This window comes from Trematomus bernacchii, unplaced genomic scaffold (assembly GCF_902827165.1).
Source record: "Trematomus bernacchii unplaced genomic scaffold, fTreBer1.1, whole genome shotgun sequence".
NCBI classification, from domain to species: Eukaryota; Metazoa; Chordata; class Actinopteri; order Perciformes; family Nototheniidae; genus Trematomus; species Trematomus bernacchii.
In genome coordinates, this window is record NW_022988043.1 from 11,294,584 (window position 1) to 11,317,476 (window position 22,893).

The window sequence follows — 22,893 nt, forward strand, 5'->3', positions numbered from 1 at the left end:
TACCAGTCATTAATTTAGTGTTATTTCTGTTGATCAATTCTGATAATTGCCCAGGCTTGTAATTTCACACCAGATACAGACATTCCAGATGTGTGTTAAAACAGGAGCCAACAACACACTATTTGTCCTCTAATGTTAGGGTGTGCTGCTCCAGTGAGGCTGTGCTTGTTAGTTCTAACATTTGTTATCTTAAAACTTCAACATACACAACAGTTTGTACAATACAGCTTCTGTTGCATGGCGGTTTTATTGGGTCCACATAAGGGGAACACCCCAATGTGGCCCATTAGTGTTGCTGGTGTAGTAAGGTGGACTGAGATCAATGGTCATTATCTGTGTGGAACAGTGGTTTGCTCAGTTATTTTAAGGGGAGGTCTTCATTCTCATAAATTATCTCCTCTCTACTCCAAAAATATTCCTGAGGGATTGTTTGGAATTGTTATTAACAACTATATATCTTCAATGCCCTTTAAACTCCACAGTTTAATGAGTTCCCTGCATTGTCTGCCTTTGTGTCTCCCATGCACCACAAAAATGAGGGAATGAATGTGTCATGTCTCAGTAACCACTTAATCACAGATGATTTTGCTCGAGGGATAAATGTTAGACACCTGAAGCATAGCAGTATTTTCTGAAAGGGGTTTCAACTTTCAGAGGATACGCCCCAGAAAAAGCTTTTCACCCTGAGCTACATTATGTTGTGATTTACAGGAGCGTTAATGTTCCCTGGAAATAGTAAATAATTATTCATTGGGCTATTCTACAGTGCACAACTAACATCAGACATGTTTGTCCACTTTTACAGTGGAACTCAATGGAAGCTGGAAGTAAAGCCATGCATATATTTAAGTGTGAAGGTCTTCTTAGCATCGAGCTTCCTTGAATCCATTACAATCCTGCACACTGGAAACAATTCCTGGTTGATACAAACTGATGCATGTCAATATAGACATCATTGTTTAAAAGCTACAGAAGCAACAATATTTGACCTTAATTCTAAATAAAACATAAGAACGCATGTGGTTTGACTTTGAGACTGTGTTTGTTCTTCCCGGAATTAAGAGATCTCACACCAAATAATCTAATATTTAGTATAGTATGCAAAAATGCAGATGAAATATCTTTTTTTTTGGGGTTTTGCTATATTTTCCCCAACCTTCCATGCCCCAGACTCTAAAGCACTAAAAGTTATGGAAGTTAAGTTAGCATACAATTAAATTGCTGTGCATCTACTAAAGAAACAATGTCAATATTAAGCATTTATGTTAATTTCCGTTTGTAAGTGTTGGTTTCTGAATGACAAGTATTTCTTATCATGGCTGATATAAGATATGTAATTTTTTTTGACATATGAAACGACTGAATTTTATGTGGGATATTTAGACATTTTATGAGGCTAATTTGAAAACTTTGGGCAAAACTGTTTCACTTTTTACCGCTGATATTTCTTGAAAATTTGACTAACACTAATGTAGGCACATCCATACTTCTCCTTCTTGGCACCCACAAGTCCGACGTAATTTGCTCCAGATTTATTTTATAAGTGGCAGTAAATTGCCTCGCGTTAATGATGCGCCGCTGGTGCAGGATTTGGTGCAAGTCTCGACAGAGCGTGCTGCTTCATCCAGATCAATGGAGCTTCCTCCTCCTCGCTCCCCCTCGCTCCTGCAAAGGAAAGTAGACACTGGCCCCGAGAACACTCCTCCCCTCCTCTCCTCCCGCAGAGCTGGAGCTTTCTCCCTCTTCAAACCTCGATCCGGCTCCCAGTCTTGCTCGGTGCTTGTCTGCCTTCGTGAGGGGAGATTTCTGAACGTGTCCATGTCATGACACAGGACAGCGCAGGATCGAAGTGGTCGCCTCTAAAGCCACTGGAACCCCAGTGCACAGGACTCTTTTGCAGTGGTTTGAGTTTGGTTACATGAAATATGCGATGTTTGCAAGAGTGCCCGGTTCTTTTTCTGCTACACTTTGTTTTCATTCTGGCAGCCGGCCACATAGAGCTCTCCGACTCTGGCGGACTCTTCTCCCTGTTTGCAGAACAAGGTCAGTGTGGTGCAGTTGTTATTGAACCTGCACTTCTGTGCATGTATAATGCATTCATCATGACTGTAAAAATGTGCATGGTTTAGTGCACATGAATAACAGTAAGCATTACAGGTACAAATTAATGCATCACAACTGATTTCTATTGTGTTACATTTTATTCTGCAGGTCAGTTGTCAGAGTCAGATCTATCCACTGTTCACCCAGTGAAAACCACTGCTGATGGAGAGTTCCTCTCCCACTCTCTGGCTCACCACTTCAAAGGTGGGCGAGTCAGGCGTGACCTGCGACCCCTTGGTTTGGAGGGACAGGTTTACTACAAGGTCAACTACAAGGGTCGCGCTTTAATGTTTAATTTGACTGCTAACAATCACCTGGTTTCAAGTGGCTACATCCTGGAGAGGAGGAACGGCAGTGCCAACAGGACTGAGCATCGTGGCGCTGACAGGAACTCCTGCTACCTCCTCGGCACAGTGGAAGCCCCTGATGTGTGGGGAACTGCTGCCATCAGCACATGTAAAGGATTGGTAAGGAACCACACTGTCTGACATGCATATCAAGGGAAACAGATTATTTTAAACCTCCATCTCATTCATCAATTTGAGTCCTATGATCCACTTTACGAGTCCTTCACCCTACATCTACACTGAAAAATCTAGTTTCTTTTGACAGGCAGGTTCTTTAATACACAGGAGAAAGGGGGCATCACTCTGGGGAAGCTGGTATGTGGTTTAGGCACTCATATTCTGTTGAGCAAACCCTTCCATCTGACAGTGCCCTGTGTGTTAGTTTGCCCTTCAAAGACTTCCTGACAGTATTTGCAGAACGACTGTGCTGCAGACCCACTGACGGCTACTGCTTCTCGGCCAACCATAAGACCCTTTCTGTCTTCTTTGTCCTCAGATGTTTCCCTCTGTACTGTCACCCTCACTAATTCATTGATTAATTTCACTCTGCAGCCCCCCTTGGACGTGCAGTGTTACTTTGTTCTTTGTTGAGATAGAGCTTCAGTAATAGATTTTGGCAATTTCTTTACAGACTGGAACAATACGGTCTGACAGATGGAGAGACCAGAAATAGGGCCATATGTTTTGTTCAGAGAATCTGTGCTTTATAACTTTGACTGAAATGTTTTTAATCAAAAAAGAAGTTCAACTACAAAGAAGAGAAAACAGCTGGTCAGCAGATAGACAAAGGAGCAGCTGAGCATATGAAATGTTTTGATTATTAGAAGACATGACCAATTCTGGAGAAATGTATGGTGCACAGACTATGAGTATTTTAGACCTTTAATGTCCAAATAAGAGTTGAAATACACTCTTCCCTATATAGCACCCCAAATTGGATGAGGTTGGGAAAAGGGAAGAACTTCCTCCTCGGAAAAAATGGGATCTGTCAGTTTTAGTCATGAAGAAGGCTTTGGTGTTCGTGTTTGATTTTGTCACAGCAGGAATGCCTCTCCTGCAGGGTCTTGCCTCCTCCTCTGTTATGTTTGTGTGGGTTGCTCTGCTTCTTCCTGCCAAATCTTGTAAATGCATATCATTAGAAAAGTGTGTTATGTCACTCTAAATTCCAATTATCGACAACCTACCGCATTGAGAGGATTTATATCCGCAATCCTAAATGCTCCAGTGTGTCCCTTCTCTCCAACCTACATGGGAAACCACTATGATGTATTACACTGATTTTCTGCTCTGTAGAAGAAGGTTTACTGCAGCTTAAACCACAGAGAGAGACCACTAAACATGAGGCTCGGCCATGCAGATGTGGGAGGGAAACCCTGCCAGCTGCTGTGGAGGTCTTTCCCCCCTCAGGAGACAAATAGAGATGGACTGCTTCAAAAAATAGATTCATGATAATCTTTTGTTTATGTTGCACAAGCCTGGAGTTACTTAAGGCTTTAAACAAACATAAGGAACACAACAAAACATGACAAAGACATATCAATCACTGATCCATGATTATCTGATGACCACTGTTGTCGGTTATGTTGTGTAATCAACTAGAGCAAAAAGGCATTAATCTAATAACTCATTCTTCATTTAATCTTCTCAAAGAAAATCGCAATTGTGACATCTTGAAATTACTTGTTTTGTAATTGTCTTATATGTTCAATCAACTTTTATAAAGGACAAAAAACATCAGCAAATCTACAATTTAAATAAGCCGAGCCCAGCAATTTGTTGACAATTTGCTTGAAAAATAATTGAAATGAGAATGATATTTATACTAATAGACAAATCTACTTATTGTTTAATCTCAAAAACATGGAGAATTAGATAAAGATGGCTTCAATAGTGCACTGCACACCTCTTGTGTTGATCAAAACGATTAAAGTCTCATATTGAAATTGCCCTTGCCTTTGTAGCAAATGACTTAGTGATATGTTTGCAGACTTGTCAGGAAGCAGCTGTGTACATGCCTTTAGTAGCAGGCTGGTTGTCCTGATCTGTCATCTGGCTGTGTTTGGTGGGCTAAACTAAATAATGGCGACCGGTACAGAGCAGGTGAAGGATTATGACTTTTGAAAGCCTCAATATGGGCTTTACAACTTCAATCACAGCACTTAAACTACCACTACTGGTTGAGAAACATTGCCTCAACAAATAGAGCTGTGCTGCAGTGTGCCGTATATACTTTACAGGTGATTATGACCTGACGAAGTTCACCTTTACTATTCTCTGTACATGTCAAACTATGAAGTTGAGAGTCATTTGATGGGGGCCGCTGTTACTTTTTTGTTCCCGAGGGAAAACTTTCAATTCAGGAAAAGACAAAGATTTCTCAGCATAGTCTTTGGTAATCCCTGAGGCACAGCACAAAGATCATGCAAGTTCAGACCTATTGAAGTGGTATTTTCCTCACTTAAATGCATGTTTCGTACTATGCAGATGAAAAAGGATAACGTCTTTGACCTCTGAGGAGGTAAGAAATTAGCTCAAGTAAAACAAATTAAACTGTAGGTAGTGAAACCAGTAATTAACAAGAATGAGTTGTGGTGGAATAGATGCAAGTTTAGAAAATAGTTGTGATTAATCATATTGCAGTAATGAGCATCATCTACCCCCATCTCTCCCTGGGTCCCACTAATCCCTGCTGAGGCCACAGGCTGTGTAACAGCAGAGACTTTATTCCAGACCCAGTTGGCCAGGACTACAAAACCCACAGAAGCAGGAAACAGAAGTAAAGCAGTTCCACATGGCCATCTATTTGGAACACAGACCTGTGTTATGGTAACCTCCCCTGGCTCTGGCACCTCACACCCCAACACGCTTCCTCTAGGTGAGAGGAGAGGGATTCATGGAGAGGAGGGGGATTCATGGAGAGGAGGGGGAGAAGGGCAGGAGGTTGTGAAAGTGAATGGCAGTCCAATACAGAATGATTGGCAGAGCATTACCATTCAATACAATACAATCCTCTATTTTTAAATGGAAAACAAAATCCTAGTTGGCATCCTTTGAAGTTGTCTTTGATTGTTGAACACAGACATCACACAGGATCTGCACATGGTCATCTAAGGATCACAAGTAACACCATAACCACACTGCACAAGCAGAGCCTTGTAGGCTGCGTTGCACAGCAGGACTGCATTTGGTATGCAGATCATACAGATCACACAGAGCATTGGTCTGAATGTTTAGATGGGCCTCTCCGTAGCATTCCTTCCTGGTTGCTCTGCACACCACCACCTGCTTCTCGCAGCTCGATTAGAAGTTTAACGCTCAGGAAAACATGTAGGAGACGGCAGGGAGGCACGATAACAGAGAACAACAAGCATCCACCCTTATATGGATGACAAGTTCTTCTACTATTCGTTTTGGCTTGTAGAAAGGATGCAAATGCAAAAAATGTATCTTAATCTGGTAGAACGTTTATCCTGGCAAAATGGTTTGTATGCATGAGATACAGAGCTACAGAGAAATCAGCTGATTTTCTTCTGCACAAGGCCGTTGGGAAGCTTTCCCAGCTGACCGTATCAGCTTGCATGCTTTGTGGATGAGTCTAGCACAACTCAGGGACCCCTGGCTGCAGGCCACACTTTGAGTCAGTGGAAAACCCTGTTTTAATAATTCGTTTAATCAGGTTTTTTTTAAAACAAAGCAAGCTCATACATAAACGATGGACTTTTTATATTGTTTGCACGTTCCTCTTGTGGTTATTCATTGAACAAACAAGCCAGAGACAGCTTGGTTTCATCCTACAAAGTGTGTCTTATTTGACAAGGTTCAGCGTAACAGGTGGAGTAATATAGTCTTTCCAAAGGGAATGCCCTTCTAGATTTGTACTTTCTGGACTCTGTGAATAAAGAAATTGGATACTCCAGTCAGAGCTCTGCAGACTTCTGAATACATGTAGTTTAAAAAACGTGTCCCAAGAAACACACATTAAAGTTGTCAGGATGACCCAGAAAGCTGAACAGCCAGCAGCAGGGTAGACCCCTGAGACCACAACTGGCCAAACTATAAGCACTGCATGAACTTACTTTTCACATCTGCCTTTGGTTTCTATAAAAACACTGAGAAAAGATCCAAGAATAAGATGCAGAATCGTGTTCTAAGAATTCTTTCTGTTGGTATGTTTGAATCAATGTGTGTGCATGTTAAGTCATTTGCTTCTTTAAATTATCTTGGAGAAAATGTGTCTTCTGTCTTTTGCAAGTTGGTTTAGGGAGAGAAGGGAGGGTTCATCCGGGAACAGTCTGGGCTTGTTTGGAAACACACACACACACACACACACACACACACACACACACACACACACACTCGCACACAACTTCATGATGGGAACTTGCAAACATTTATTTTAGGATTAAAACATTCATATATGTGTGTTTACAAGAAAGAAATCAAGACATTCGACAGAAGCCTTTTTTGTGTGTTATCGTCTACATCTTGTGTCTCTGTACACCAGCAGAACTCACCGATCAGCTAATGAATAGTCTGCACCAGTAAGAACATGCATGGCATACTTAGGGTAACGTCTTTTGTATAACTGCAGCAGACAGAGAATGTGCCTCGGGGAAGGAGAAAGAATAACATATTCAGATCTGTTGACTAATGATGGATTTCACCCTGATGGAAACTACTGAGGAATGGCTTTTCCACCAGGCTTTACAAGAGAAAGCTCTATCTCTGACTTTTAAATGTGGGAGTTTTTTTAAATGCTACAATTTTTGATTTGTTGTTGATTTGCATGCTAGTTAGGCTGTAACTTTTGTGTTTTCACAGTCTGAAAAAACATGATGTTAAAAAGAGACTTAAAGCTGCATTATGCAAGATTTTGGGATCAAATTCATGATTTTTATTTAGCCAAAGTGATCGAAGATTAATCTTGCTCCGCCTAGGTCTATACATTTCTACTCATTGCAACTTCATCTTTGTCATTTTTATTTTACACAGAGAGGCTTCTTCTCCCTGCCAGAGGGACACTTCTTTATTGAACCAGTCCAGAACTCTGCTGAAGATCCTGTAGGGACGCCAGAGCCTCATGTTGTCTATCCAAGAGTTACAACAGAAAGCCAGAGAACAAAACGCAGTCTTGAGCCCAACGAGACACCCAGCCTCTGTGGAGTTCAAGGTGTGTGTGTGTGGAACTGCAGATGTTTGTGTTATTGTACAAAAATTAGCTTTTTAAAAAGAATCTTTCTGCGCCTGTGTCAAGCAAGGATAATCCTCAAGTGACCTGCCTTTTTCCCTGTTTTCCACAATTTAGATGCTCTCAGTGACTCTGTCCAAGTGGAGAGGGAGAGGGAGGAGTGGGAGAGGGAGCAGCAGAGCGAGGACCCTCGGCCCCGCTCGCAGCGCTCCGTCAGCAGAGAGCGGTGGGTGGAGACCATGGTGGTGGCGGACGCCAAGCTGATAGAATACCATGGCAGCGATAATGTGGAGTCCTACATCTTCACCATTATGAACATGGTGAGGGGTTAGAATCAGCATTTACTCTTTACATGTGCTTTCACCCATTCTCAGTTTTTGCACAGATGTTACATTTTAAATACTTTTAGTGCTGAATGAATTCTATGTTGACAGGTGGCAGGGATCTTTCATGATGCCAGCATTGGGAATGCTATCTACGTCATCTTGGTTCGCCTAATTTTACTCCAGGGAGAAGAGGTAACACTTTACAAGAAATGCTAATATATATATTTTTTTCTTCCACAATGCATATATTAAAGTTGGAACAAGAAAGTTCATGCCTATCAATAAAGCATTCCTCAGCTGGGTAGTTATAAGGTGAAGTAAAGTTTGAGACTCCATTTGGCTGTAGTTCAAGCTTCTGAGTATCCAGCTAAAGAAACAAGCTACATTGAACATTAAGTACTCTCCTTAAATTACATCAGACTTCCATGTGTCTCTTCGAGTGGGAAAAACTTGATCCTGACTGATCACGAAAACAGTCAAAATCCAGTTTGGCTCAATAAAATACCACACAAAAAACCTTATTTGCAGAACTGAATTGGCTTCCATTGAGAACATTGAGAAATCGAAATATCTGTTATCACCTGGTTAATGAAATTGAATGGAAATTGACGTGTGGTCCTGCTAGTATTCATCATACTAAAGTAGATGAATACCTTAATCTACACGTAGTCTAAATTCACTGGAAAATAAGGAAAATAAATGTTTTTCATTATAGTCAAAAATACTCTCATAATCTTCTTTAATGACATGAAAAAAATCAAAATGATGCCAAATAAGAGCAGAATTTTGGCTTCTAACTCTGCGATTTGTTACAGAAAGAGTTGAAGATCGTTCACCATGCAGACACCACTTTGGCCAGTTTTTGTGCCTGGCAGAAAAACCTCAACCCCCAGAGTGACACCCACCCTGCTCATCACGACGTGGCTGTGTTGGTCACTAGGCAAGTGACACACACATAAGCATTTTTAGGTCAGCAGTACCAATAGATAAGAGAAAAAGGATAAATGTTATATTTTGATGTGGGGTTCGTGTTGGCATGTACATCATTTGCCTTTGTCCCCAGGAAAGACATCTGTGCTGGGATGAACCAGCCCTGTGAGACGCTGGGTCTGTCCCACCTGTCCGGGATCTGTCAACCGCACCGCAGCTGCAACATCAATGAGGATTCAGGACTACCTGTCGCCTTCACCGTCGCTCATGAAATGGGCCACAGGTGATTTTTAATTGCTGTGTGATGCAATATAATTATAATGGGCAGAGATGGCAAAAGTACACACATCCTTTACTCGAGTAGAAGTACAGATACTCATGTTTAAAAATACTCTGGTAAAAGAAGAAGTACTGACTAAACTTCTTTACTCAAGTAAAAGTAAAGAAGTATGGGCTTCGAAATGTATTTAAGTAAAAAGTACCCATAACTACCATCTGTTTTATAGAGTAACTGACCTCACTTTATATTAATAGAACAATAATGTCATTGTTAGCTAATGAATGTTTCGATGCTGAACAACGGCAACATGACAACGTTTTCATTGGTCCCTCTTCTTTAGAGAAGACCAGGAAGTGAAGGATACACGGATCGTGTTCAAATCAATAGGCACGCAATGACAAGTATAAAGTACAGGTATTTGTGTTAAAAATGTAAGAAGTAAAAAGTCGTCAGAAAAATAAGTAGTGGAGTAAAGTGCTGATACCAGAAGAATATACTTAAGTACAGTAACGGAGTATTTGTACTGACAAAGACAGAATCTCGTTCGTATGATGGTTACCATGGGATACACAGTTGCGTTATCAAATATCCTAGCTTTATTACATTTGCTTATAAGTGAATGGGCTGGATAGTATCTGGTAACTTGGTTAAAAAAAGATTACCTGAGAATGCTGTGAGGTGCATTTAGTAACCGTGAAAGTAAATGTAAAGAACATTTTATTTTGTTTGCCTCTTAAGATAACTGCAGCCACCTCCCCAATGTTGAATCACATCAAGATAATGAACATTAGTTTCCCCTGACTTATACACAGAGCACCTTCCTTTGAACCTTGATCAAACCACCTTGGTTGTTTCTTCTACTTTAAAGTGTCAGAGTTTTCAGACATGAAACACACATTTATTGTGAACCCAATAGCAGGACAAACTTCGTCATCTTTTCAGACTTGGTTTTTGGCCGATTACCATCATCTGTGTTGTTGTTCTTTGGCTCCAGGTCAAATGTCTGTCTATTATGTAAACCTACACACTATCTGTCTGAATGAACATCTTTGCTATTGTGAAAGTACAATTTGTTAAACTGATGTCAAAACATTATTCGTTTTTTTGTGTTTTTATGTTACAAATCATACATTTTGTACAACTCTTCATAGTATTCTGTTTTCTTAAGAACTTCACTGCTTTGTACTCCCAGGTAATGATGTAGGACATGCACAAACAAAAGGGATCTAAGACTTTGGAGTGGATTTCAAATCAGAGGATTGACGCTGTAGAAATGTTATTAAGATAAAGATGTTTTTTCAGAGGTTCAATCAGTATTTGCAGGTCCAAGAGCTGAAGGCAATCCTAGTGAAACATGTTTTCTTTTGTTAGGATAATAACATAATTGGTCTTGCTGGTTGTGTTTGAACACAGCTTTGGAATCCATCATGACGGTCAGGGGAATGACTGCGAGCTGGAGGGGAGGCACCCGTTCATCATGTCCAGACAGCTGATGTACGACAGCTCGCCTCTCACCTGGTCCTCCTGCTCCAAAGACTACATCACACGCTTCCTCGAGTAAGGCTGCATTCATACTTTATTCTGAAGCCATGGATCATAACATGATTCTCTTACTGTTCACGCTGTTGGAAATTGTGTGAATTTCCAGGGTTGTGAAATCATTGTTTGAATTACAGTCATTCCAAACAAGCAGTGACTCTTAATATTAAAGTGAAAATGCTGGTGCAGATTTGAATGGAGGCGGTGACAATTATCGAAAAAAAAACCTGCAATGGTAGAACAAAAACGCAGTTATAAAGACATTCATGTGTAGCAAACCATGACAATCTCAATGTATAGGGGGCAACAAAGATCTTACATGCCAATATGCTGTACAAGCACAATTCATTTGCAGCCAGAAAATCCAACAATAATGAAAGAAAAGCCAGAGGAGCCTCAGGGAACATAAGAGGGCGTCACACTTACACAAATAACTAAAAAAGTTTGCCTTGACTCTGATTATTTTCTCTTTAAAACTGAGTCAACTGTGAATTTAAGAATTCCTTTCTGACAACAAAAAATGGACCTGGAGCAAATTCAAACCCACTAAACTATGTGAATCAGCCTGTAGAATATTTGGCAAATCATTTTCTCAGATTTTAGTATTTTCCCATCACCCTATTTGATAGGATTCTGTGCTAGGACACTGTAAATCGCAGTACAAAAGCAAATATATGTTTGTTCACTTGCATGTTGACACAAGTTTTTATAATTGTTTTAAATGTTACTAAAGTTAAAACGCATACTAGTACCCACAAATATGAACTTCTCTCGAACAAACTCTTCCATGCTTAAGTCCCTTACACCTGGGCAGAGCTCATATGTGAATGGGAGCAGGGAAATCTATACCACTTGTTTCCCACCTCCAGGCAAAGTAACATGGGTGGAAGTGCCGGTACAGCAGTGTTGTGGAAAAATAATTAACATTACAGGGAAAAATAAAAAGGGTTAACTAGGCCTGACCAAAGAAGCTTGAACCAATCACAATATTTCAGAGATGAAGTACTTATTCACAGATTAGCATTTACACCAATGCTGAGGCCATTAAAAGCGCATTTGCATGAGACAAAAAGAGCTCCTCACAAGCCATGTTCCTTAAATATTAAGCACTTGTGCATCCAGCCCTGCCCCATCTTCTTCTTCTGTTGAGTTTGTATGGTAGTCAATGTGTGAATTGTGAAAATCGCTAGTGTTTCCTAAAAGGTTATCCCAGTAACTTACTGAGAACTATTTGTGAAAGAGTCATTATTATTCTGTTGACCTTTCAAGCATTCTCTGTCAGGCATCTCTCTCAGCACCACACCTTGTTCCCCTTTCTCTTTTTCAAAGGTCACACATTCTTTACCCTTTTTGTGTTTGTCTTAGTCGTGGCTGGGGTTTCTGTCTGGATGACCGTCCTTCTAAGAGAGACCTAACCACCCCGCTGGCTCGCCTCGGTATCCGCTACACCACACACCACCAGTGCCAACTCCAGTACGGCCCGAACGCAACCTTCTGCCATGAGGTCGATGTGAGTGTCTATCGTGAATCCAAGACTTAAAATGTTAGGAATCCATTCGAATATAATCCTTTTCTCATTGTTTACGGATTACATCTTTCTTTCAGAACATTTGCCAGATTCTTTGGTGTTCAGTCAACGGATCCTGTCGCTCCAAACTGGACTCGCCTATAGATGGCACCCGCTGTGGACCGGAGAAGGTGGGAGGTGCCATTTGGCTTTGTCTTGTTAGAGTGTGAATTTCATTAGCCTGGGGAATGAAGATGGTTGGGATATAAGGCTTGTACTGACGCAAATTACTTAAAGTGTCATCTTACAGGTGTTATTTGTATGATTTTCTCCTACAGTGGTGTATCTCAGGAGAGTGTGTGATAGTGGGTAAACTCCCAGAGAAGGTGAATGGAGGCTGGGGACAGTGGACGAAATGGTCTCACTGCTCCAGGACCTGCGGGACTGGAGTTCAGTCAGCAGAGAGGGAGTGTAACAACCCCAAGTAAGAGCTGATTTTAAATCTGCCATTGAAGTATTTCAGGCACTACTTTTTTTTTTACATATACCTGCCATAAACCTGTTTATCTTCCAATGGCAAGTCTAACACAATTCATGTTTTTTTTCTTTAAAATGGTTGATTGAAATTATGCTACCGAACAAAAAAGAAGCCAATAAATAGAATGAAAAATAGTTGAACCAAGGGATTTCATTAGCCTCCTCTACTTGCAGAAAACTCTATTGTTCCAACTCTATATTTTTATTAATTAGTGTATTCTTATCTTTTTTTCCCTTTTTAAAACAAAACCCCTGATGGCTCATCTACACTTGCATAAAACCTCACAAGAATCATACACAACAGACGGTCTTGCATCTTAATTAAAACCACACCATCTACAAATGTTTCTGTCATGTCCATTTATGTAATAATTCTTCTCCAGTCACTAAATCCAAAAAGAAAACAAAGTCTTTCTCTTGTTTTTTCTCCAGACCAGAGTTTGGTGGCAAGTACTGCACCGGGGAAAGGAAACGATATCGGACCTGTAACACAAAGCTGTGTCAGAATAATGAACCAAGCTTTCGAGAGATGCTGTGCAGCGAGTTTGACACTGTGCCTTACCACAATGAGCTCTACCAGTGGATCCCTGTGTCCAACCCAAGTGAGTGATCAAAGCCTCAAATATAAAGATACGTTTAGATACTACAGAAAGACAGACACACACACACTTGTAGCCCTCTTTTCATATCACATCAATCTGAAGCTGCGATTATGTATGTCACCCAACAGGTGGCAGCATTTACACTAAAAAGCGCAGCACACAATGTATACTGCAGTTAATGTCCTTGCTAAAGTCTGCAAGCCTTTTTTTGCTTTATATCAATTCCCAAACTGAAATAACTAGTTATATATAATGTTATTTTATAAGGCTTATTAGGTGTTTTGTTCAATAGAAAAAAGAGCTCCAAAATGTCTTGACATCATGATGAATCTTTTTTAAGTATGCCTTGTTACTGATAATCAGGCATGACAATAGTAGACACTCAATAGAGTAAAGCTACTTTATTCTCTCCTTTTCCCCACCCTTCAACCATCTTCAGTAAACCCCTGTGAGCTGCACTGTCGACCAGTCGTTGAGTATTTTACGGAGAAGATGCTGGACGCTGTGACAGATGGGACTCCGTGCTTCATGAACAACAAGTCCAGAAACATCTGCGTCAACGGAGTGTGCAAGGTATTGTGGCTGGGTAAGAGACAGGGGGGGGGGGGTGATAGTGGAGCAGGATAGGAGTTTTAGTTTAACATCAGTATAAGTGAGTGAGAAGCTTTTCTGTGCAAACTCTCAACTTATGTGACCCTGTTGTGTGTGTGTGTGTGTGTGTGTGTGTGTGTGTGTGTGTGTGTGTGTGTGTGTGTGTGTGTGTGTGTGTGTGTGTGTGTGTGTGTGTGTGTGTGTGTGTGTGTGTGTGTGTGTGTGTGTGTGTGTGTGTGTGTGTGTGTGTGTGTGGTGTGTGTGTGTGTGTGTGTGTGTGTGTGTGTGTGTGTGTGTGTGTGTGTGTGTGTGTGTGTGTGTGTGTGTGTGTGTGTGTGTGTGTGTGTGTGTGTGTGTGTGTGTGGTGTGAAGGCGGTAGGCTGTGACTATGGCATTGACTCAAACGCTGTGGAGGATCGCTGCGGGGTCTGTTTGGGTGACGGCACAAGCTGTGAGACGGTCTACAAGTCGTTTGATGAAGAAGAAGGCTTTGGTAAGTTTGACACAATGAATTTTTGAGCAAATTGAATTATCCAGACCTAAGATTTGATCCAATTATAAAACTGTAACGCAAAACAGACAACCTTCTAATGAGGAGGAGCTTTGATATACCCACCAGACGAGTGTGAAATAGCAATTTATGTCTACAGGCAGAAAGTCATTTCAGGACAGTTCATTAGCATTACTCCAATGTTTTGTGCTGCTGTTGTCATGGCAGCCTTCTTGTCCACAAGGTGCAGCTGTTTGTCCTGCTGTAATAGGCTGGTGTTTGTGTGTGTGTGTGAGTGTGTGTCTTCAGGCCCATGCTTTTATTCAGCTAAATCTTATCTATATCTGACATATCTTTGGCTAATTTAAAAAAAGGATAACTCACATGCAGAGTCAACACACGGCAAAATTAATCGAGAAAGAGGCTCTAAAACAATAAAAAAACGTTCTTCCTTCTTTGCCTCTCTTTCTCTCTGCCTGTGTGTTTGCCCCGCACAGCATCCTTTCCAGATAACCAGCCCAGATGTGTAAGACTTCAAAAGGCTTAGACTAGGGGAAAACCTCCCCCTCCTTTGCACAAACACAGAAACACACACACCTTCCCACAAACATCATTAAACTCCAGAGACCTCATAGCTGCTTTCGTCCTCCCCCATCCAGCCCCCCATCCACACACAATAAAAAACAGAGACAAGGCAGTGCCCCCCACGCCGAATACGCACACGTACACTCACACACACACACATGCCAACCACCCCCACAGACCGAGCCCACCCTCTATTAAAGATCAGAGAGAAACTGTCTGGTAGTCTGGATGTGAGTGTGGCAGCAGCCATGGTGGGCCATCCATTACCTCGCGGTGACTCTGACTCCCCTCTCCACTCTCCCAGGGTACATGGACGTGGGTGTGATACCTGAGGGGGCGCGGGACATCCTGGTAAAGGAAGTGGAGGAAGCAGGTAACTTCCTGGTTCTGAAGACCGAGACCTCTGAGGAGTATTTTCTCAATGGCAACTTTATCATCCAGTGGAACGGGGAGTACCAGGCCGGCGGGACGACGTTCTACTACGAACGCAGCGGGAACATGGAGAACCTCACGGCGCCTGGACCCACCACACATCCCGTCATGCTGCAGGTAGGGTCAATCTGAGTGAAGGGTCTTTGTTTTTTGTAGTTTTTAAAAATGTTTGTATTCGAGAGATATATAGCATTAATCAGAAATCCACATTGTAACTCAGTGTCTTTTGAGGGTGGTTTCAACCAATCGGGGATAGAGAAAGGGACTTAGAGGATAGCCAACCATTCAGAGCATGCACATGTTGCATGTTTTCCAAATGAGCCTAAACATATCTGCGTGAAGGATTAGATCACAATAAATACAGACAGTATATAAGCAATTGTTCTCTCAAATACTCAAAGACACCAGATACTGAAATGAAATTGAAGGGGAATTTAACATTTGTTTGTATGTCCAATATTTCATGTTGAAATCATACTCAATTCATGTGGCTGTCCAGTTGCTGTTCCAGGAGAAAAACCCAGGTATAAAGTATGAGTACATCATCAAGAAGACAAAAGGGACAGGAAATGAAGTCATCGAACCCATCTACAGGTGGAGGCACGGGGCATGGACTGACTGCAGCACCACCTGTGGCTTAGGTTGGTGTTGCATTAGACGAGGGATCGTCATTCTAAACATTTGTGATGGTAAATAATTTCAGTGACATTTAAGTAACGGCCTGGTCATTCCGCTTTCTGTATTCCTGGCTGCTTTAGGTCAGCAGCACCAGCCTGTGCGGTGCTTTGAGATGGACGTGGGTGTAGTGGATGAGTCTCTGTGTGACCCGGCCAGCCGTCTGGAAGACAGAATCCGAAAATGCAAGATTATGGATTGTCCTGCAAGGTCCTCACTCTCAAATGCTCTTTAACTGTTTTTCAGTCACTGTCAGTATATTTTGACTTGGAAACGTATTGGTTATTGAACCTCAATACTGTTTTTGTTAACAACTAAAATGTGTTCGTAGAACATATTTAAAAATGCCAAGTAACGACAGTCGTTACTTGGCCTGGACAGATTTATAGTCTTGTTTACTGACACAGTTTGTGATTTGTGTGCATTGCGCTAGTTTTATCTTGCATGGTTCATTGTGTTTTGAGAGCATATCAAATGTTGTAAGTTGAAAAAATGTGGTTGTGTAGAAAAACATGTTTTCCTTAAAGCAATGTATTCCAAAACGCATGGTTTTGGTTTCAGAACCAAAACTCTGGTTTCATTGGCAATAGTATCAAACATTTAGAAATGATAAGCAGCCCTCTTCATTGTCAGAAGATGACACAATCATCTGCTTGCCATCTGCTCCCCATTTATTTTTAAAAGGCCATCAAATCTCTTCTTTCTGGTTTATTCACCCTCATTTTCTGTCCATCCCCTCTTTCTCAGGTGGTGGGTGGGTGGCTGGCAGCAGTGTACATCCACCTGTGGATCTGATGGGGTACGAAAGCGAACGGTGCTCTGTGTTCGGACAGTCTCAGGGGAGGAAAGGGTGCTCCACCCTGCCGAGTGCAAGCATCTCCTAAAACCCAAACCTGTGGTGACGTGCAACAGAGATGTACCCTGTGGTCTGAACTGGGTTGTCAGCAACTGGGAAGAGGTAGGGTCATTTTTTTAACCGATGATTTATTTTTTATATTACTGCCTTTTCTGAGTTAATGTATCATTTGTGTTGTTCCTTCTCTGCAGTGCCCAGTCACATGTGGAGGCAGTGTTCGATCACGTTCAGTCGTATGTGCACCAAAGAAGACCTGCGACCTCTCAACTAAACCTCGGACCAGATCACTGTGCGCCCTACAGAGCTGCCCTAACTCAGGTCTTCGTAGACGCCCCGGTCCTCCTCCTAAATACCGCCAATTGTACCCTCCTAAGAGCAGCCCCAGCAACCACTCCACGCCCACACCTACCTGGACTCCCCCGAGCACCATGGCCACATCTGCACCCACAGCTGTTGTCACTGTGAGGAAGAAAACAACCACCAAAGAAACTACAACAGCTTTCATCCCTACCACCGCTTCCCCTCTAACCCCTCAAACCACAATCCCTGAAATCATAGACACAGATGATTATGAGCCCAATGTTCACGTGAGAAAAAATGAGGATAAGAGAGGGAAAGTCTTCCCATCTAAAGTCAATTCTGCTGAAAAGGACATAAAAGCTAAAGGCATTGTAAAGGTAAAAGTTCAGGAGGAGGGAGAGGAGGGCAGTACACCAAATGTGGGGATGTATACTCCAGGATATGATTATGCTGTTGATGATAGGACAACAGAGGAGGAGGGTATTATTGACCTGGATGTTTCCACATCTACACCCCTGAGAAACCCTCTTAAATCAACCACACCAACACTACATATCCTTATTACACCCACTTTACAAACAACTCCGCCTACCGTGCACACAACCAAAGCACCCACCACCTACCCCGCCCCACACACCAGTACTGAATCATGGGCAAAGACCACTCAACACTATCCCTTCTCAGATCAACACACAACCTCTCGTATTAACCCACACAGCCCCTGGACACGCAGGGTTCCACTCACCACTCCCAGATATCACACAGTACCATCAAAATCTGGTTTCAACACAACACAAGCGTCTTCCACAACTAGAAGAAAACCTTTCACCACTGCAGCAACCCCCAAGTCTACAGTGAAGATCATTAAACAAAAGAAGCCTGCAGTGACACCAAGGAAAACCAGTTCTACCACTCGTCCTAAAAATCCCTCTTCCTCGTCTAAAGGAAGTCGCACCAAGAACAAAAACCAGCGACCAGAAGATCCCACAAGCAGCTCCGTCAGTGACAAAAGCAAGCAGATGGCTAGAGAGCCAGTCAGCATGGATATATTCTGGGTCGTAGGAAACTGGAGCGAGGTGGGTACAGATGTTTTATGCCCATATTATCTTTCATTATTAAGAATCAGACAAGAAAATGTACTTGTTTTCCAAAGAAATCACATTAATGCTGGCCATATTATAAAATAAATCTGAATTTTTTTAGATGCTCCTTCCATAAATACCATGACTCTTATAAAGTGAAAAGCTTTGAAAAACCTGAAGTTTACCACATGCTGTGGCATATGATGCAGACAGATGTAAACATTGTCGTATGTGTGACGTTTTTTGATTGTCAATCGACTGTAGTCATCACTCTTTTTTTTCTGAATGTTCGGCTTTGGTAAACATTCACTTGCAAAGCTAGGAGAGACCGGAAAAAACAGTGTCACGCACACAACTGAATTAAAGTCTGTTCTGTAAGCTCTATCTACCTTCTCTGGAGGTCAACTAATGCTGGGTGATGGAAAAGGGTCACTAATGTGCCACACGTATGATTTAGTCCAAAAATGTCACCACAGAAATCCAGTCCGTACTGCTGCTAATGCAAGTGCTCTCCTCAGTGGACAATAGGCTGTGATGTTGTGTTACCTCATTCAGCAATCGATAGTGACTTACCATGTATTTCATTTAATATCTTCAAGTTTGTCGGTCAAGTAAAAGTTATTTTCAAAGGCTTCTTCGTGGTGGGAAATCAAATGATGTATGATTTAGAACATGGTTATGGGATGATCTTTTATCAGGAAGAAACAGGCTCAAAATGCACAGAAAGAGATTTTTATCAATTTCAATCAAGATTTGCTAAATATTTTCTTTTCAATATTATTGCCTCACATGTCTCTTTTAAAATGTGTCCATCAAAGTATACACATAAACCCAAGGCAAGTTCTAATAAGAACACGTTCCTCAGTGTTCAACAACATGTGGGATTGGAGCAATATGGAGGACAGTAACATGCAGCTCCCGGAATGATGAGGACTGTGCCAGCAAGAAGAGACCTGAGCCCGCGCGCACGTGTCACCTGCAGCCCTGTGCCACCTGGCAAAGTGGCAGCTGGAGCAAGGTGAGTAACGTTAGATTTCCTCCAGTCACCGAATCCGAGAACTTTACTCAATACTTAATCATCCGTTACTTTTCCAAATGATGAAATGGGTTTGTTGAGTTCTCAAGTGCCAGGTCTTTCTAAGGCATTCATTTCACCATGATGTTCTCCACAGTGTCCTGAAAACTGTGCATTGGTGGGAAGGAGGCACCGTGAAGTCCAGTGTATGGATTCTCAGAGTAAACGTCCCCTCAGACCTTTCCACTGTCAAGCTGTGTCCAGCAGACCCCTCAGCACCCTGACCTGCCCCCACAAGCCCTGTATGGCCTGGAGCACATCACCCTGGGGACCGGTAGGACCATTTTACACATCCAATCTCTTTATGTTACAATTAAGCAACCTTTTTTTCACTAGCTTTAAAAAAAAAAGGAATATCCATGTTTATCTATTGTTCAATAATAATCAAAGAGTTTTGATTTTATTTTCCAAGATTTGAAAGTATACAGACTTAAGGTAGATGCAGATATCTTCATAATTTGAGAGCACTAAACCATTCATGTTTTTTCTAGAAACCATTTTCACTAAAGGCCATAACTAATGTTCACATGATGTAGCCCCTACTAAATGAATAATATTATTAACTTAGTGTATAACAAAACAAGTCAAATTCAATCAAATATTACATTGAGGATTTAGGCTATTCTAGTGGCGTTGTCACAGCCAAATGTGTGAGTATTGTCACATTTATGTCCCAAAATATATGGATTTTACAATTACGCACCTTCCTTATATCCCTCAGTGCTCTGGCAGCTGTGATGAAGGTGTCCATGAGCGGCTGGTGTACTGTCCCGAGCCTCATCGCTGCAGCACCACACTGAGGCCAAACAGCACACAGCCCTGCAGTCTAAAGCCCTGCACCGACTGGAGGGCCGAGGACTGGGAGGAGGTCAGGCTCACATCATCAAGATTTACCCAGAGCAATGAGGGCATTTCAAAATGTTGTTCATAAAAACATGTCTGGCAGTTTAATATTCCTAGAAGTGGACCTGATGACCATGATTATCGTTTTTTGTGTGTCTTTGCAGTGCTCTGTGAGCTGTGGTGGGGGTCAGCAGCAGCGTGAAGTCAACTGTTTGAGTGAGCAGGATATGGCCGTCATGCCCAACAGCCTCTGTGAGAAGATATCCAAACCAGAAACACTCAGGAAGTGCAATATGCAGGAATGCAAGACCAACACAGGTTTGTACGCAACGATCAGTCTGTCTGGTAGCCTAGCAGGGTCACTATGGGCACACTTATTTGTAACTAACCTCACCCTAAATCACCTTAAATAAAATAAATATGACCTGTCCTGCAGTGTTTCATGGCATTTGACGTCTGTCTCATGTTCCTTCTTGCAGGTGCATTTTGCAGGAAAAACACCATGACCTCTCGCTTCTGTGACAAGCTGAAGCTGCTGGGTCGCTGCTCCCTCAGGTCCATCCAAAGACAGTGTTGTGTCACCTGTCGGCCTTAGCCAGGGTTACACACCCACATATGTATCAAAATCAACACATCCGGACTACAGTCACACTTACTGTACTGTCTTGCTACACTGACATATAACCATTCCATCAACAGTTTGACACGTCCAAACCAAATAGCTAATAACCCCAACGAGCACACGTTAATCAGCACAAATAAAACCTGGATCGACTCACATTTTATATAGTCATAACGTACATAAAGAAGTGTATATAGTGAGCAAGAGAACAAGCCAAAAACACTGATGATGAATGAACCTAGGGACAAATCTCAGAGCTTAATGTTAATAGATTAATGTTGAGGTGAGCAGAAATGCTTATTGTTATTAAAATATTTCTGCTGTCAATATTTCTTTTGTTACATTTTTTTTATGAATTAACAGCCAAATTTGGATTTGGACGGATGTTTAAGGACAGTGTTCAAAATATACAATAACTTAAAAAGTATTTACTGGTTCAAAGTACAATAATTCAGTAGAAACATACTGAAAAGAAAACATGAAAGCAAATCAAATGAGTAATTTAGTAGAAAATCACAATTCAAGTGCAAGCGTTACTCCTACACAACTGTGATACATGTGCCTTTATAATCAAGGAGCTAATGATTCACAACTCTACACTAAAGTTACCAGTTATATTTGTATTTGAATGGTAACAGGTACAAACAGAATGTAAATAACGTTTTTTTAGACTTCTATTAAATTGTTAATAGCAATAATTAACTGTGTTTTTTCTTATATATTTTGCTTTCTTCTGCTTGAATTGTGGTTTCATCCTCAGAGTTGGCACTGTGTGTTTACATTTTCCTGGGTACAAGTTCCTGTTTTAGTCTCTTTTTTTTACGATTGTCAATGATAATTAAAACCTGTGTTGCTCCTCCTCCTAGTGTGAGATTGACCAATGAGAAAGAGGTGTTGCAGGTCATCCCTCTCAGGTCCCTTCTTTGTTTGTATGATGTTGTACAGGCATTACCATTGTCACGCATATGGTACATCACCTTGACCAATTTTTACCTTAAGTTTTCTATAATAAAATGTGTTTAGTAAAATAACATGAATTGTTTTGGGTTTTTTCCCCTGATTTTCTATATTTAAAGCAACTTATGTAAACATTCAATTTTAGCCTGTAACTTTTGACTGCAAATATTGTGTCACCTGGCCAAATAGCTGACAGCATAGTAGTATCATGACATCATATAAAGGAAGGAATCAGATTGGTTTCTTAACAACTTCGCAAGCAGCAATAACAATAGCCATGCAATAGGCCTGTTTTGGATGTGTATCATTAGTGTATTACTGTTTGGTATGATGCAGTCAAGCTACTCTGGGTGATTTAAATCCAACCGATTATTTATATATATTATTAATAATCCTATTCAAATCTGTAACACGGAACTTCCTGGAGAAAGAAGAAGTTGATGATTACGTAGTTTGCATGAGGCACAAGCATTGCTGGAATACCATAGTATAAATAACCCTTCTTTGCATCAGCGTCTTCTGCTTTCTGACCTTTCATGTCAGCAAGGTCATTCTCGCCTGAGAGTGCCAGATGCTGCTGGATGTGTAACACCAGAATCGGCAGCAGCGGGCTCTGTTTCAGGGATCGGGTTCAGCTGGCCCAGATTTCCCAGGATCCTCTGTGCCAGATAACTTGACACGGACGGACACTGCCCCGCCGCATGCGTCCTTCTGCTATCATTCGAGCCAGAGACCAAGAGTTAGTCAGCTGTAATGGAAGGAGTAACACAATACTAGGTCAATGTAGCTCATGTCCTAAAAACCAGCTGTGTGTGTGTGTGTGTGTGTGTGTGTGTGTGTGTGTGTGTGTGTGTGTGTGTGTGTGTGTGTGTGTGTGTGTGTGTGTGTGTGTGTGTGTGTGTGTGTGTGTGTGTGTGTGTGTGTGTGTGTGTGTGTGTGTGTGTGTGTGTGGTGTGTGTGTGTGTGTGTGTGTGTGTGTGTGTGGGTGTGGGTGTGTGTGTGTGTGTGTTGGGGGGGTGTGTTTAT

The 22,893-nt window shown here is 41.6% G+C and overlaps 1 protein-coding gene across 1 annotated transcript; it reads left to right on the top strand.

Annotated features, from left to right (window-relative positions):
- Nucleotides 1-1,648: 1,648 nt before the first annotated feature.
- On the top strand, nucleotides 1,649-21,941 carry adamts12 (ADAM metallopeptidase with thrombospondin type 1 motif, 12). Its single transcript, XM_034118513.1, has 24 exons — nucleotides 1,649-2,043; nucleotides 2,212-2,570; nucleotides 7,443-7,620; nucleotides 7,756-7,958; nucleotides 8,073-8,156; nucleotides 8,780-8,904; nucleotides 9,028-9,177; nucleotides 10,588-10,731; nucleotides 12,079-12,223; nucleotides 12,319-12,411; nucleotides 12,559-12,704; nucleotides 13,190-13,359; nucleotides 13,799-13,932; nucleotides 14,323-14,443; nucleotides 15,330-15,574; nucleotides 15,957-16,098; nucleotides 16,216-16,342; nucleotides 16,880-17,090; nucleotides 17,180-18,364; nucleotides 19,236-19,388; nucleotides 19,543-19,719; nucleotides 20,167-20,313; nucleotides 20,453-20,606; nucleotides 20,768-21,941. The coding sequence occupies exons 1-24, from the start codon at nucleotides 1,926-1,928 to the stop codon at nucleotides 20,881-20,883; spliced, it is 4,827 nt and encodes a 1,608-aa protein (XP_033974404.1). The 5' UTR covers nucleotides 1,649-1,925; the 3' UTR covers nucleotides 20,884-21,941.
- The last annotated feature ends 952 nt before the right edge of the window (nucleotides 21,942-22,893 follow it).

What these genes read in the sequence shown, in the direction of transcription:
- adamts12 (XM_034118513.1), top strand. Translation starts at nt 1,926, where the DNA reads ATGCGATGTTTGCAAGAGTGCCCGGTTCTTTTTCTGCTACACTTTGTT. An exon ending in CACATCCCGTCATGCTGCAG is followed by an intron (nt 15,575 to 15,956) that starts GTAGGGTCAATC and finishes GTGGCTGTCCAG; the next exon opens with TTGCTGTTCCAGGAGAAAAA. An exon ending in AAAGTGGCAGCTGGAGCAAG is followed by an intron (nt 19,389 to 19,542) that starts GTGAGTAACGTT and finishes TGTTCTCCACAG; the next exon opens with TGTCCTGAAAACTGTGCATT.